This window comes from Taudactylus pleione, unplaced genomic scaffold (genome assembly GCF_031769625.1).
Source record: "Taudactylus pleione unplaced genomic scaffold, aTauple2 ptg001108l, whole genome shotgun sequence".
Classification (NCBI taxonomy): Eukaryota; Metazoa; Chordata; class Amphibia; order Anura; family Myobatrachidae; genus Taudactylus; species Taudactylus pleione.
The window spans coordinates 458,638-477,200 of NW_028285509.1; the positions used below are offsets into that span (position 1 = coordinate 458,638).

The window sequence follows — 18,563 nt, forward strand, 5'->3', positions numbered from 1 at the left end:
ATCCTGCCGCACCAAACTAACAACTGAAGTCCTATGGCCAGGGACGGGGTATATATGGAGGAGGACCCGAGGCATCCTGGGAGCTGAAGCTTTAACTGTTTGGTGCCTGGTCTCTCCAACCATAAAATCCCCTATAGTACCCCTAAAAGTGTAATAGTACCAAAAAAAAAGTGTGAGGCTATATACTCACTGCAAAAAGACCCTAGCATTGTCATTAAACCTGCCGACAAGGAGGGTGGAGTGGTCCTTATGGATAGGGAAAATTATATAGGGGAGGTGGAAAAACTGCTTAATGAAGGAAATACTTATAAGCGTTTAAGATGTGATCCAACACAGAAAATTACTAATGGTTTGTTGGAACTGACATCAAAAGTCTTCAATAATGGTGTGATTTCAAAAGAGGCACTTGATTATAATAACATCAAGGACCCCACAGTACCAACAATATATATACATAAGGATCCACTCCATCCCCCTGGCAGACCTATAATAATCAAGATGTAACGGCATAACTTCAAGTAACTCCTTGTTACAACCCCTATTAACCCAATGCAGATCGTATCTTAAAGACACTGGGGACACCCTTTGAATCTCAATCGATTAATTGTACTTTTTTAATTGCTTTATATGTACAGCAGATGTGAGTACATTATATAACATAATACAAGCTGTATCCTATCTTGATAAAACAGATGGCACAAAATATGAGAATTTATTCTAGAAAGTATTTTGTTCATAATTCTTATTTTAACTTAATTTTTCCTTCAGTACTGCCATGGGCACCAAGTTTGCCCCCAGCTATGCCAAATTATTCAACTCATACTGGAATAACAAGCAGTGTGGCGTGGTGAGTTGGCATGGGCAAGCCTGGTGTCCTGGCACAGATTTATAGACAATATTCTGTTTACCTGGAGGGGCAATATTGAAAATGTACATTTATTCTGTGAAATTGAATGAAAACGAGTTATTTTTTTAGTGAAGTTCATTTTTTGGATCTAAACATCTGTGTCCAAAATAACACCATGGCAACAAAGATTATATATATATATATATATATATATATATATATATATACACACACACATTATATATATATATATATATATATATATATATATATATATCACACACACATATATATATATATATATATATATATACATACATACACACACACACACACACACACACATACATATACATATATATATATATATATATATATATATATATATATATACACATACATACATACAGGTTGAGTCTCCCATATCCAAAATGCTTGGGACAAGGGTTATTTTGGATAACGGAATATTCCGTATTTTGGAATAATTGCATATCATAATGAAATATCTTGGGAATGGGACCCCAATATACACACAGAATGCATATATGTGTTATATGCACCTTATACACACAGCCTGCAGCTCATTTTATACCATATTTTTAATAATTTGTGCCTTAGACAAAGTTTGTGTACATTGAACCATCAAAAATCAAAGGTTTTATTATCTCAGTCATGCCAAAATTATTCCGTAATTCGGAATATTCCGTATTTCGGAATATTTGGATATGGGAGACTCAACCTGTATATATATATATATATAGATATACACATACATACATACATACATACATACACACCAACAGACTCAAATTCCTTCAATGAAAAAAATAGTCAACACCGTATGAACTGGCTGGATGGGATTCCATTCAACCAGTTCATTAGTGAAACGAAAATTGCACTGAACAGCATATATTTGAAAAGCAAATAGAAAACATGAAAAAATGTTTCATAAAGAAGAGATCTAAAAAAGAAAAATTAGATACGGCTTAAGATAGAGTACAGTTGATAAGCTTAGGGAAAAATAAAAGAAGTAGCAAACGTGTAAGAGGATTCCACAGATGTGGGTCCTGTCTTTCATGCAGAACTGTAAAAATGAGTACCTCCAAATATAAAGAAGTAATGATAAACGGTAAACAGTATAGAATTAATCATTTTATTACATGTGCATCCAAAAATATTTATTTATGTAATAGAGTGTGGATGTGGGTTGTTATATGTCGGAAAACGTTGAGAATCTGAACATATATACAAAATCCGAAAGGAATTAGAAACCCACATTCTGTCCGCTCATTTGAAACATTACCATAACTCCAAAGAATGTGAAATAAAAAATTCTGGGGTTTAGAACAAATGTCACAAACTTGGAGACAGAGAAACATTGAGGCGAGGTTGGTGAAATCAGAGATGCGTTGGATATTCACATTATACTCTGGTTCCCAACAGCCTTAATGGTGAATTCAAACTCAAATGCTGTTTACCTTGAATTGTATGGTTTATAATTGATGTATGCATAAGTTTATATACATTGTTTTTATGCTTTTTAGGTCTCATCTTGACCACTTTAAAACACCAACATTGTGAGGACAAGCACCTTCATTATAAAGCTGGAATCATAATTTATCACTTTGGATACATTATGATCATGAATAATGCTGAATTCCTTTAAACATCTTGTAAAATCATTGAAGTTGGGATACTTCCGGTTTAGCGATACTTGAAGCGCACCTGAAACACAAACCGGAATTCGCGGTGGCCATACTGGATCCGGTCTATGGAATGCGTGAGAGGAAACAGCGGTGGCCATATTCGATAGGGAGGAACAGATTACCGATTGATTCCAGCTGTGTTTTATTGTTTAATGGAGGTGGCTGGTGCTTTTGGGGTATATAAAATTTCAATCTACATAGCAGCCATACCCGCTTTTGAAAAAGGACATATCCGAAACGCGTAAAGCGGCGGCTGCGGACTCTGCATAATAATTTCAGTGGTAAAAATTTCCATCTATTGGTCTCTCTGTGGTGAGCTAAGAGTCCGGAAACTGTGCTTATCCTGGCTGTTTTATACCATCTCAGTGCCTGTGGGGGGAGTGCTGTGCCTGAGGGGGGAGAGCTGTGACTGTGGGGGGGAGTGCTGTGACTGTGGGGGGAGAGCTGTGACTGTGGGGGGAGTGCTGTGACTGTGGGGGGAGTGCTGTGACTGTGGGGGGAGTGCTGTGACTGTGGGGGGAGTGCTGTGACTGTGGGGGGAGTGCTGTGACTGTGGGGGGAGTGCTGTTGCCACGGTAGCAGATGTCACTGCTTTTTATATGAATTGTATAATGTTTTAAAATGTGAGTGCATTTAGTGTTTATTAAATTGTGTATTTTACCTGAAGGTCTCTGCACTAACTGATCTCTTCTTTGCTTTCCCCTGTTCTCACAATTATGTGATTGCACAAACAGGGTGGCATTCTGGCCACACATGGCTCATGGCGGCCGCGGCACTGAAAGGGTTAAACCCTGTGCTGCGGCACCATATATAAAAGGGACAAAGGGCGCTAGGCACCATGTTTTAAAGGTCTTAGAAATGTTTTTATGCTGCCGCAGCCGGACCCTCTGTGGCCACAGCTGCACTGTGGTTTAACCCCCAATGCGCTGCATCGTGGGACTTTGGTGAAGCGCCACAGCTGACGGAGGTGAGCTCCGTCAGAGCGGCGATGACTGACCTGGCGGAGGCTGCTACTGCAGCCGGGACAGGGTCCCGGGCTGCCGGGCTGAGCGCTCCCTGCTGGGGTCGGGAGCGCTACCTCAGCATGGTGGAGAAGCCACCCACTGGGAGACCGGGATAGCCGGCTCCCAGTGCAGCGTAGCATAAAGGGGGCTGTGGGCTGAACGCTGGGGATTGCGAGAGCTAGCTCCCGATGCTCCAGGTAGACTAGCCGCACGCTCGGGGGCAGGGAGAGCCAGCTCCCTGTTCCCCCAACCCTGAGGAGAGCCAGATGCAGCCCAGGCCAGCTCTGGCTGCTGTGGGCACTTACGGTGCCTTGCAAAAGTATTCACCCCCTTTGGCTTTTTACCTTTTTGTTACATTACAACCTGTAATTTTTTTTTTTTTTTTTTAATTTTAGGTGATGGATCTGCACAAAATTGTATAATTTGGTGAAGTGACATGAGAAAAATATATATATAGTAAAGAATCTGTATAAATAAAATTCTGAAAATTGGCATGTGCATATGTAATCACCCCCTTTGCTATGAAGCCCCTCAAAAGATCTGGTGCAACCAATTACCTTCAGAAGTCACATAATTAGTGAAATGAAGTCCACCTGTGTGAAATCTAAAATGAGAGACTTTAATGTATTTGTCTTCTTGCACTGTTGTGCATCGGGGCCTCCCACTTCTCTTTCTACTCTGGTTAGAGCCCATTTGTGCTGTTCTCTGAAGGGAGTAGTACACACCATTGTAGGAAATGTTCAGTTTCTTGGCAACTTCTCGCATTGAATAGCCTTCATTTCTAAGAACAAGAATAGACTGTCGAGTTTCACATGAAAGTTCTCTTTTTCTGGCGAGTATAATCGAACCCTCAATTATGATGGTCCAGATACTCAACTAGCTCAAAGGACGGCCAATTTTATAGCTTCTCTAACGAAGAAACCAGTTTTCAGCTGTGCTAACATAATTGCACAAGGTTGTTCTAATCATCCATTAGTCTTCTAACGTGCTTAGCAAACACAATGTACTATTAGAACACTGGAGCGATGGTTGCTGGAAATGGGCCTTTAAAAACCTATGTAGATATTCCTTTATCCTAGCTGCAAACGTCTGGTTTTTAGTCATTTACCACATTAACAATGTATAGAATGCATTTCTGATTAATTTAATGTTATCATCATTGAAAATAACAGTGTTTTTCTTTAAAAAATAAGGAAATTTCTAAGTGACCCCAAACTTTTGAACGGTAGTTTAATTAGTGAAATGAAGTCCACCTGTGTGAAATCTAAGTTTCACATGATCTGTCAGTAAAAACACACCTTTTCTGAGAGGCCCCAGAGGCTGCAACACCACTAAGCAAGAGGCATCACACCATGAGGACCAAGGAGCTCTCCAAACAAGTCAGGGACAAAGTTGTTGAGAAGTACAATTCTGGGTTGGGTTATAAAAAAAATATCCAAATCTTTGATGATTCCCCCGGAGCACCATCAAATCCATCATCATCAAATGGAAAGAACATGGTACCACAACAAACCTGCCAAGAGAGGGCTACCCACCAAAACTCACAGACCGGGCAAGGAGGGCATTAATCAGAGAGGCAGCACGGAGACCAAAGGTAACCCTGAAGGAGCTGCAGAGTTCCACAGCAGAGACTGGTGTATCTGTGCATGTGACCACAATAAGCCGTACACTCCATAGAGCTGGGCTTTATGGAAGAGTGGCCAGAAAAGAGCCATTACTTAGTGATAAAAATAAGAAGACACGATTTGAGTTTGCCAGAAGGCATGTGGGCGACTCCCCAAATGTATGGAGGAAGATGCTCTGGTCAGATGAGACTAAAATGTTACTTTTCGGCCACAAAGAAAAACGTTATGTCTGGCGCAAACGCAACAATCCCATCACCCCAAAAACACCATCCCCACAGTGACACATGGTGGTGGCAGCCTCATGCTGGGAAACTGATTCGAGTTGAGGGAAAGATGGATGGTGCTATATACAGGGATATTCTTGAGCAAAACCTGTGTCAGTCTGCCTGTGATTTGAGACTGGGACGGAGGTTCACCTTCCAGCAGGACAATGACCCGAATCATACTGCTAAAGCAACACTCCAGTGGTGCAAGGGGAAACATTTATTGTGTTGGAATGGCCTAGTCACAGCCCAGATCTCAAACCAATTGACAATCTGTGGTCAGACTTGAAGATTGCTGTTCACAAGCGGAGACCATCCAACATGAAGGAGCTGGAGCAGTTTTGCCTTGAGGAATGGGCAAAAATCCCAAGGGCAAGATGTGGCAAGCTCATAGAGACTGATCCAAAGCGACTTGCAGCTGTAATTGCCGCAAAAGGTGGCTCGACACAGTACAGACTTTAGGGGGGGGGGGTGAATAGTTATGCACGCTGAAGTTTTCTGTTATGTTGTCGTAAATGTTGTTTGATTCATAATATATATAGAAAAAATATAAAAAAAAACACAAGGTCACAGTTGAAGGCATGTTCTGTGAATGAAATGAAGCACACCTACACACAATCCATTTTATTCCAGGTTGTGAGGCAACAAAACATGCAAAAGGGTTGTGAATACTTTTGCAGGGCGCTGTAGTAGTTTAACCCCCCAGTGCAGGGAGGGGGAGGGGGAAGAGAGCACACAGAGCTGCAGATGCTGGCTCCCAGTGACCGAGCACTGCAGGGCTGGACACATTGTATAAGAGCACACACGTATACAGAGTTACATGTATTATAAAGGTGCATTTATACTGGTATGTACAGCACTGAGCCAGGACAGCAGGTCCTGGGCTACAGAGCTGCAGTGTGTAACAGCCTGATGCAGGGCACAGGCTTGGTGTATATGTAATAACACATAATGTATTTTAAATGTATATATTTAATGTATGGTTTTAAAATGTATAATTTAAAGGAAAATGCACTTACCTGTGATTCTGGACGGCCAGGGGATACAGAGTCCTCAATGGGCAGCTGGATCCCCCCAGCCACTTCCAGAGAAATAAAATGCCCTCCTATGCGGCCTCATGCCTGAGCGTGGTATGAGGAGGTGCATAGGGAGCTGCCAGGGCAGCCAGCTAATTATTTTTAGGGAGCTCCAAAAAGCTTCCCCTCCGTGGCCAGGGAACCCTGCCCAGGGACTCTGCGTGCCCACCTCTGGAGCTCAGATTCAGGCAGAGGGTGCAGGCTTGGTCCCTTAGCAGATTCCTGGAAGTCCGTTTTGGAGGGAATTTTTTTTCCCTTGCAGACGGGACGGGGCCGAGCTCTGTGGGTGGGCTCGGGCACAGGGGAGTGACCACTCCCCACTGTCCATAGGGGACAAGGTAAATGTGTGTGAGGTGAGCAAATGCACAGCACAGGCACTTAAGGTGATTGGTTACAAACCACTGGGCGGACTTACCCCCTGTGGTAATGTGTATTGGAGTGGCATAAAAGAGGGCATGTGAGCCCTGTATGTGTACATCCTTGTATAGCTTGTGAAAATCAGACCGCTGTAAGATTCCTGTATTCTGTAACCCTTAAAGCTGAGGGGAAGGGTCTTTTTAAAGACTATGAGGGGGTATTCAATATGAAACGTTAACCTCGTCGTCGAAGATTTCGCCGCACATCGGAGCTTTTGCCGGCGATAAAGTATCGCGTGCGCTCCCGCTTATCCCCATATTCAATATGAAATCGTCGAAAATGGGACCCGGCGATACTTGGATCGGCGAAAACAAATGGGAATTTTTTGGAAATAATTGTAGGGCCCCCTTAAAGATGTCCAGACCTGGGGAATCACTATGGGTACCCCCGTTTTTGCCTGCAGAAGAAAGTCGGAGTTTTTAAATAGCCGCGGCAGGTGTTTTTTTTCCCAACTTTGAAGAAGTGATGCAGAAGAGCATTTAGCTTTTTTTTTTCGTTTTTAAAAGTGGTCCCATCAAATTTGGGGTACATGAAAATGGGTACTAGCATATTTTTAAGTCCCTAAAGTTATTTTTTAAAAATTCTGCAAAAATGCACCTGCCGCTACTTTGCAAAATGAAAAAAAACACCTGCCACATACTTGGGGACCCCACCAGAATCAATTTAGTTAGTTTGGCATTTTTATTTCCTTTTTTTATATTTTCACAACATTTTTTTTTTTTTTTTATAGGGTGTCCTGATTTTTTATTTTTTTTTTAAAACAAGTTTTTTTGAACATTTCCTTTTAAGGGGACATTCCCAAAAGTACAGACTATTTTTTATAAGCCTGCACCCCCAAACCCTAATTCTCCACCTTTTTTCATTTGCTGTAGTGAATTGAAAAATTATCCCTGTTTTTTTAAAAATGACCCTTGACCCCATTAAGGAATAAAAATCGGAATTTCGGGAAATATGCCTGGGACCCCCCTAAAGATGTCCAGACATGGGGGATCACTAAGGGTACCCCTGTTTTTGCCTGCAAAATAAAGTTGGGTTTTTGAATAGCTTTGCCAGGTCTTTTTCCCTGCCGCGTCTATTAGAAACCCCAACTTCACTCAGGAGATAAAAATGGGGTACCCATAGTGATCCCCCATGTCTACACATCTTTAGGGGGGTCCCTAGAATATTTCCCAAAAATTCCCATTTTTGTTGAATCTGTAAAAAAAAAAAAAAAAACTAGCAAAAATTTGCAAAAAAAAATGACATAAGGTCCCCCCCCAAAAGCCAAACCAGCCCCAGGCTTGCCAGTCAGTGGTGGTTTCTAAAAATATGGGGAACAAAATGTGTAGGGTTCCAACGTATTTTAGAAACCAACACCAGGCTGCAGGGACTAGTGCTGGTTTTAAATATACGGGACAAAAAAGACGTGGGGTACCCCCTATATTTAAGACCAGACCCGAGCGACCGGGGTGTAATGGCACAATCACGGGGGCTGCAGGTCCAAAGCACTACACCCCCCCAGCGTCAAGTTCGCTATTTTTTAACTTTGTCCCCCAACATTTTTTTTTTTGGGCCCCCAAATTCAAAGTGCTTTTTTTGGGGTGTCCCGATTTTTATTTTTTTTTATTTTTTACACAGATCGTTTCAAGGGGTCATTCTGAAGGGTGCAGGCTATTTTTTATAAGCCTGCACCCCTAAACCCCAATTCTGCACTTTTTTTCGCCACCTATTCAGTTATCCCCGTTTTTTTTCAAAGACTTTTCGAATCTGCGAAAAGTCTTTGAAATTGAATACGGAGTAAAACCAAAACCTCAGAAAATGACGTCATTGGTGCAAAAACATCGCAAAGTTTTCGCTCCATATTGAATACCCCTATATGAGCAATAAACACCTTTGCCTATTCGACTGCATCTGCATCCTGTGACTTACAGAATTGCGCAAAATGCTATTCCGTTCTCCGGCTGTTCTGGGTTGAGCCAAACGTCTCCAAAGCTCAGGCCCTCTGCCAGCTACCATGCATTGGTCCATTGCGAGGGATCAGGAGGAATCATCTGACACCAATCAGTAGGTGCGGCCGCAGCTCGTTGACTCACAGGCAGCAGAAGCGGTTCCAACGCCGATGGTAGAGTTTGGTGGTGGCAGCATTGTTACACGCCCACAGCGCAGAGGACGGAGTCAGTGACAGGCGGTCACTGACGGTAAGCGGGAATCCCCGATACCCTAAGATCCAGTGGGGATCAAACCCCCAATCTGTAATCGGGCGGCAAGAGCCGAGGTCATCCGGTCACCATAGGTATATACAAGAAACTGGTTGGATACACAAAAATCTCTGTTTGAATAACTATTGGCTATGGGAATACTTTGTATCTACTACAAGACTGAGGACTACATGGTAACCTTGAGAGCACCTGAGCGAAAGACATAACTTTTAGTCAGAATAAATCTACCATACGGAAGCAAGGCGAAACTTCCCATTTGTTGTTTGCTGGCTGATCTTTGAGACTCGTTGCGCACTTTTATCTTCCTTATTTATTGTATTGTTATTACAGTACCACACAACAAAGCCATATTACAGTACCACACAACAAAGCCATATTACAGTACCACACAACAAAGCCATATTACAGTACCACACAACAAAGCCATATTACAGTACCACACAACAAAGCCATATTACAGTACCACACAACAAAGCCATATTACAGTACCACACAACAAAGCCATATTACAGTACCACACAACAAAGCCATATTACAGTACCACACAACAAAGCCATATTACAGTACCACACAACAAAGCCATATTACAGTACCACACCACACTGCCAGCTATATTACTACCACACTACATACCCAGCCATATTACAGTACCACACTACATACCCAGCCATATTACAGTACCACACAACAAAGCCATATTACTACCACACTACATACCCAGACATATTACAGTACCACACTACATACCCAGCTATATTATAGTACGACACCACACTGCCAGCTATATTACTACCACACTACATACCCAGCCATATTACAGTACTACACCAGACTGCCAGATATATTACAGTACCACACTAAATACCCAGCCATATTACAGTACTACACCAGACTGCCAGATATATTACAGTACCACACAACAAAGCCATATTACAGTACCACACAACAAAGCCATATTACTACCACACTACATACCCAGCCATATTACAGTACCACACCACACTGCCAGCTATATTACTACCACACTACATACCCAGCCATATTACAGTACCACACTACATACCCAGCCATATTACAGTACTACACCACACTGCCAGATATATTACAGTACCATACTACATACCCAGCCATATTACAGTACCACACTGCCAGCTATATTACAGTACCACCCTACATACCCAGCTATATTACAGTACCACACCACACTGCCAGCTATATTACAGTACCACACTACATACCCAGCTATATTACAGTACTACACCACACTGCCAGCTATATTACAGTACCACACTACATACCCAGCTATATTATAGTACCACACTACATACCCAGCCATATTACAATACTACACCACACTGTCAGCTATATTACAGTACCACACTACATCCCCAGCCATATTACAGTACTACACTACAAGCTATATTACAGTACCACACTACATACCCAGCCATATTACAGTACTACACTACACTGCCAGCTATATTACAGTACCACACTACATACCCAGCCATATTACAGTACTACACCACACTGCCAGCTATATTACTACCACACTACATACCCAGCCATATTACAATACTACACCACACTGCCAGCTATATTACAGTACCACACTACATACCCAGCCATATTACAGTACTACACCAGACTGCCAGCTATATTACAGTACCACACTACATACCCAGCTATATTACAGTACCACACCACACTGCCAGCTATATTACAGTACCACACTACATACCCAGCTATATTACAGTACCACACCACACTGCCAGCTATATTACAGTACCACACTACATACCCAGCCATATTACAGTACTACACCAGACTGCCAGATATATTACAGTACCATACTACATACCCAGCCATATTACAGTACTACACCACACTGCCAGATATATTACAGTACCATACTACATACCCAGCCATATTACAGTACCACACCACACTGCCAGCTATATTACAGTACCACACTACATACCCAGCTATATTACAGTACCACACCACACTGCCAGCTATATTACAGTACCACACTACATACCCAGCTATATTACAGTACCACACCACACTGCCAGCTATATTACAGTACCACACTACATACCCAGCTATATTATAGTACCACACTACATACCCAGCCATATTACAGTACTACACCACACTGTCAGCTATATTACAGTACCACACTACATACCCAGCCATATTACAGTACTACACTACAAGCTATATTACAGTACCACACTACATACCCAGCCATATTACAGTACTACACTACACTGCCAGCTATATTACAGTACCACACTACATACCCAGCTATATTACAGTACCACACCACACTGCCAGCTATATTACAGTACCACACTACATACCCAGCTATATTACAGTACCACACCACACTGCCAGCTATATTACAGTACCACACTACATACCCAGCTATATTATAGTACCACACTACATACCCAGCCATATTACAGTACTACACCACACTGTCAGCTATATTACAGTACCACACTACATACCCAGCCATATTACAGTACTACACTACCAGCTATATTACAGTACCACACTACATACCCAGCCATATTACAGTACTACACCACACTGCCAGCTATATTACTACCACACTACATACCCAGCCATATTACAGTACTACACTACCAGCTATATTACAGTACCACACTACATACCCAGCCATATTACAGTACTACACCACACTGCCAGCTATATTACTACCACACTACATACCCAGCCATATTACAAGACTACACCACACTGCCAGCTATATTACAGTACCACACTACATACCCAGCCATATTACAGTACTACACCAGACTGCCAGATATATTACAGTACCACACTACATACCCAGCCATATTACAGTACTACACTACCAGCTATATTACAGTACCACACTACATACCCAGCCATATTACAGTACTACACCACACTGCCAGCTATATTACTACCACACTACATACCCAGCCATATTACAGTACTACACTACCAGCTATATTACAGTACCACACTACATACCCAGCCATATTACAGTACTACACCACACTGCCAGCTATATTACTACCACACTACATACCCAGCCATATTACAAGACTACACCACACTGCCAGCTATATTACAGTACCACACTACATACCCAGCCATATTACAGTACTACACCAGACTGCCAGCTATATTACAGTACCACACTACATACCCAGCTATATTATAGTACCACACTACATACCCAGCCATATTACAGTACTACACCACACTGTCAGCTATATTACAGTACCACACTACATACCCAGCCATATTACAGTACTACACTACCAGCTATATTACAGTACCACACTACATACCCAGCCATATTACAGTACTACACCACACTGCCAGCTATATTACTACCACACTACATACCCAGCCATATTACAGTACTACACTACCAGCTATATTACAGTACCACACTACATACCCAGCCATATTACAGTACTACACCACACTGCCAGCTATATTACTACCACACTACATACCCAGCCATATTACAAGACTACACCACACTGCCAGCTATATTACAGTACCACACTACATACCCAGCCATATTACAGTACTACACCAGACTGCCAGATATATTACAGTACCACACTACATACCCAGCCATATTACAGTACTACACCACACTGTCAGCTATATTACAGTACCACACTACATACCCAACCATATTACAGTACTACACTACAAGCTATATTACAGTACCACACTACATACCCAGCCATATTACAGTACTACACTACACTGCCAGCTATATTACAGTACCACACTACATACCCAGCCATATTACAGTACTACACCACACTGCCAGCTATATTACTACCACACTACATACCCAGCCATATTACAGTACTACACCAGACTGCCAGCTATATTACAGTACAATACTACATACCCAGCCATATTACAGTACTACACCACACTGCCAGCTATATTACAGTACCACCCTACATACCCAGCTATATTACAGTACCACACCACACTGCCAGCTATATTACAGTACCACACTACATACCCAGCTATATTACAGTACCACACCACACTGCCAGCTATATTACAGTACCACACTACATACCCAGCTATATTATAGTACCACACTACATACCCAGCCATATTACAGTACTACACCACACTGTCAGCTATATTACAGTACCACACTACATACCCAGCCATATTACAGTACTACACCACACTGCCAGCTATATTACAGTACCACACTACATACCCAGCCATATTACAGTACTACACCACACTGCCAGCTATATTACAGTACCACACTACATACCCAGCTATATTACTGTACCACACCACACTGCCAGCTATATTACAGTACCACACTACATACCCAGCTATATTACAGTACCACACTACATACCCAGCCATATTACAGTACTACACCACACTGCCAGCTATATTACAGTACCACACTACATACCCAGCCATATTACATTATTACACTACACTGCCAGCTATATTACAGTACCACACTACATACCCAGCCATATTACAGTACTACACCACACTGCCAGCTATATTACTACCACACTACATACCCAGCCATATTACAGTACTACACCACACTGCCAGCCATATTACTACCACACTACATACCCAGCCATATTGCAATACTACACCACACTGCCAGCTATATTACAGTACGACACTGCATACCCAGCCATATTACAGTACTACACCACATTGCCAGCTATATTACAGTACCACACTACATACCCAGCCATATTACAGTATTACACTACACTGCCAGCTATATTACAGTACCACACTACATACCCAGTCATATTACAGTACTACACCACACTGCCAGCTATATTACAGTACACTACATACCCAGCCATATTGCAATACTACACCACACTGCCAGCTATATTACAGTACCACACTACATTACAGTTCTACACCACACTGGCAGATATATTACAGTATTACACCACACCGCCAGCTATATTACAGTACCACACTACATACCCAGCCATATTACAATACTACACCACACTGCCAGATATATTACAGTACTACACCACACTGCCAGCTATATTACATTACAAACCCCACAGTGATGCATATAGAGGTATATTTTAGTGGATCAGCAGAATGGTCTTATCTTTGGTACCACTGTCTGCTTGCCGCTTCCACCCCCAATATAAATGTGAATTAATAAATAATAAGAATTTAAAAAGTAAAGTTGTTAAACAAGATACATCAGGCTGCTTCCACTGACTACATGTGGATATGTATGGATGTCAACCATAGATGTTAAGCAAAAATTGATGTTTGGCTTCTGATGTCAAACGTTTTGCCATTAATGGTGACAAGGCAACAGGTTTTTCCCATCTTTTGCCCCCATCCTCCTTCTTTGACACATTCCATTCACATGTCCTCACTTGTGCCGCCCACCGATGGTTCAAACCCTCAATGATTTTCAGTCTGTGGTTTCCTGTCATTGATGGTGAACTAGTCAATGTCCATCGCTATATGCGGCTTTTGGACAGGGAAGGCCAAGCAGAGGTAGGGAGCAGACTTCAGAGCTGCCCTGGCATTGGCGTGACTGCTCCTTTCCATGTGACAGTGAGGTGAGCCAGTCTGGGAGCTAGGGAGGATTTGTATCAGACACCGTAACCACACACATTGATCTAATCCACCATATTGTAAATGTACTCAACCACTAACAAATCATAGGAAGTGCTGGCCCCGATTTACTAGAGTCAGCCTATGCTCTGGGTGGGTTCACCTGTGGCACCACCCTAATAGTGGTCCTGACTAAATGAGGTCTGATGTCTGTTCAGTAAAGCGTTTTTGATGCTTACACCATGTTATTTGAATACCTGAGCCAATAAAAAGCTTTGTGTATTCCATGAATAGGACTTTCACTGTTATTACTAAGAAATAAGGGAAGGCATCTGAGATTACACAATGTTACAGGAAACAGGACAATGAGAAATGACAATGCTCGGTGTGTATAGATCATTACATTACCCATATACTCGAACACAAGGTAAATATCCTTATCATTCTGGGCTCGGATGACATTCAGAAGCTTGATAATGTTTGGATGTTCCCCAAATTCCTATTGGAAAACACAATGATAAAGCTGAAAAGAAGGAAAGCAGACAGTGGACCCTATGGGGGATGGAGACATAGGGGACTAATAGACAGGGTAGGGTAAAGATTCAGCATATGGATGTTGTAATGACCTCTGAGCTGAAGGACATAAACGAGCAGGAGGTGGAATACAACCAGGCAGCACCAGTCTGTACTCTGGTAATATGTATTCATTAGTGAGCTTAATTTGTCTTGTGCATGGTAATAATGTACCAATCCCACCTGCACCCACTCTGAGGAATGCCCTACCTCACACAGACGTTTCTCTCACCTCCAAACCTTCAGGCAGATTCCTGTACCACCACTCCCTATAGCTGATTATCTTCCCTCTACACCGGTGCTTCCCAAACTTTCTTAGTTGGAGGCACCCTTAGGGTTTCCATAATTTTTTCAAGGCACTCCTAAGCCAAAATAATTACTGAGCAGTCCCGTTTTTTAAGCAGACGAGTGAAAATAACGTAATAAGTATTTAAAAAAAGCAAAACTGTGCTGTACTTACCCACTGACCCCTCCATAGCTCTCCTTTTGGCCTCTCCATAGCTCTCCCTTTGACCCCTCTATGTACCCTTCCCTTACTTTTAGATGTGATCGCCAACGCCGTTCTGCAGCTTCCCTCCTCAGATCAAATCAGACACTTCTTGTCTGATCTCCCACAATGCACTGTTTTGTAAAACCCTATTTAGCAACAGGCAGCCTTAGGTTTTACTTAGGGTGACAGCTCTCCCTCCGCTCATCACAACCCTCCTCACCCATCGCTCAGCACCACTCCGCTCATCGCAACCCTTCCCACCCCACCCGTCACTCAGCACCACTCCGCACAGCCAACGCCTCTCCCACCCCACCCGTCGCTCAGTACCACTCCGCGCAGCCAACCCCTCTCCCACCCCACCCGTCGCTCAGTACCACTCCGCGCAGCATGCGTAAAATAACTCATTACGGTTTCTGTAATGGTGTAAGTTTCTGTATTCAAACAACCCTCTGACCCCAGACAATGTTGGTGTGTGGCCATAGCCACACACCAACATTGACTTCATGTTTTACCATTGAAGTCTGTATGGACCAATGTGCAACTCTTAACCTTATGTATTAACCTCCTTTTATCCTATAGATTGTAAGCTTATGAGTGGGATTCTCATACCTCTCTGTCTGGTAAATACCCAGTCTGTTTAATTTCTGTGTTTGTTTCCAATTGTAATGCTGGGGCTATATAAATAGTGTTAAAACAAATGAATACTCTCTTTCATTCTTGCCAATACTACACTGACCGTAATTTCTTCTGCTCTTATCACATATCTACAGCCTTCATTCATGCTACTACAGACTTACTTACTACTAACCAGACAGGCCGACAGCAGAAGCAGCTTATTACACGGTCTTTCTCCCCTCCTCTGCCTATACACTTAGCACCAGTGGGAACAGTAGATGTCCTATACATTGGGTCACTTTTCAATCCTTTCTTACTACTTTTTCACACGATTATATTTTATTCTTGCTAATACTCCAGAGTGTGGCCTTCATTCCTAATCCACAGCCTTCATTCCTGCTAGTACACCACAGTGTAGCCTTCATTCCTTCTCTACAGCCTTTATTCCTGCTAATAGTCCCGAGTATGGCCTTTGGGCCTGATTCAGACCCACTCGCAAGCGGCTGTCCGCTCGCAAGTGGGTCGATGTTGTGCACTGCGCATGCGCACGACGGCGGGAGCTCCGAAGTGCGCATGCGCCAGACGCGACGAGCGAAGGACTTTCCTTCGCTCGTTGTGTCTGATCAAAGGGGGCGTGCTGTCGATGTTGATTGACAGCATGCCCCCTTTGGTGGGCGTGCCGGGGACGTGCCTCCCTGACGGGGGCGTTCCCAAGGGAACACCTACCGTCAGAAGCCGGCCCACTGACATCACTAGTGATGTCAGTGGGAGTGATTTTGGCTCTGATAGAGCCAAAATCACTCCGGGCCTTGCGGTTGAAAAACTCAACCGCAGGCTCCGGCTCGCAGTGGCGATGGTCGCGATGGTCAAGACCATCGCGGCCATCAACCTGCACACTCGTATAGGCTGTGGGTGGTGACCCACAGCTATACAAGCGTCCAGGAGGACGCTCCATAATTATGGAGGACAGCCCTCATTCAGAGCGTGCGCTCTGCTCAGAGCGTACGGCTCTGAATGAGGGCCTTTATTCCTACTCCAACTCCACACCCTTTATTCCTGCTAATACTCCCGAGTGTAGCCTTCATTCCTTCTCCACAGCCTTTATTCCTGCCAATAGTCCCGAGTGTAGCCTTCATTCCTTCTCCACAGCCTTTATTCCTGCTAATACTCCCGAGTGTAGCCTTCATTCCTTCTCCACAGCCTTTATTCCTGCCAATAGTCCCGAGTGTAGCCTTCATTCCTTCTCCACAGCCTTTATTCCTGCTAATACTCCCGAGTGTAGCCTTCATTCCTTCTCCACAGCCTTTATTCCTGCTAATACTCCCGAGTGTAGCCTTCATTCCTTCTCCACAGCCTTTATTCCTGCTAATACTCCCGAGTGTAGCCTTCATTCCTTCTCCACAGCCTTTATTCCTGCTAATACTCCCGAGTGTAGCCTTCATTCCTTCTCCACAGCCTTTATTCCTGCTAATACTCCCGAGTGTAGCCTTCATTCCTTCTCCACAGCCTTTATTCCTGCTAATAGTCCTGAGTGTAGCCTTCATTCCTTCTCCACAGCCTTTATTCCTGCTAATACTCCCGAGTATGGCCTTCATTCCTTCTCCACAGCCTTTATTCCTGCTAATACTCCCGAGTGTAGCCTTCATTCCTTCTCCACAGCCTTTATTCCTGCTAATACTCCCGAGTGCAGCCATCATTCCTACTCCACAGCCTTTATTCCTGCTAATACTCCCGAGTGTAGCCTTCATTCCTTCTCCACAGCCTTTATTCCTGCCAATAGTCTCGAGTGTAGCCTTCATTCCTTCTCCACAGCCTTTATTCCTGCTAATAGTCCCGAGTGTAGCCTTCATTCCTTCTCCACAGCCTTTATTCCTGCTAATAGTCCCGAGTGTAGCCTTCATTCCTTCTCCACAGCCTTTATTCCTGCTAATAGTCCCGAGTGTAGCCTTCATTACTTCTCCACAGCCTTTATTCCTGCTAATACACCAGAGTATGGCCATCACTCCTGCTGCTATTCCACAACCACAGACACCATTCTGCTCCTACTCCACAGCTTATACTATGTAATTATATTAATGAAATGGGGACTAAGTTAACCAAACATGTTACAGAAAAATCTTA

General features: G+C 43.1%; 1 protein-coding gene across 1 annotated transcript in view; it reads right to left on the reverse strand.

Moving 5' to 3' along the window:
• Positions 1 to 18,563, reverse strand: part of MAPK15 (mitogen-activated protein kinase 15) — a 263,796-nt gene that overhangs the window by 130,275 nt on the left and 114,958 nt on the right. Inside the window, exon 5 of the mRNA XM_088461832.1 lies at positions 15,173 to 15,263. Coding sequence (XP_088317958.1) covers positions 15,173 to 15,263 — 91 coding nt within the window. The remainder of the gene's footprint in view (positions 1 to 15,172; positions 15,264 to 18,563) is intronic.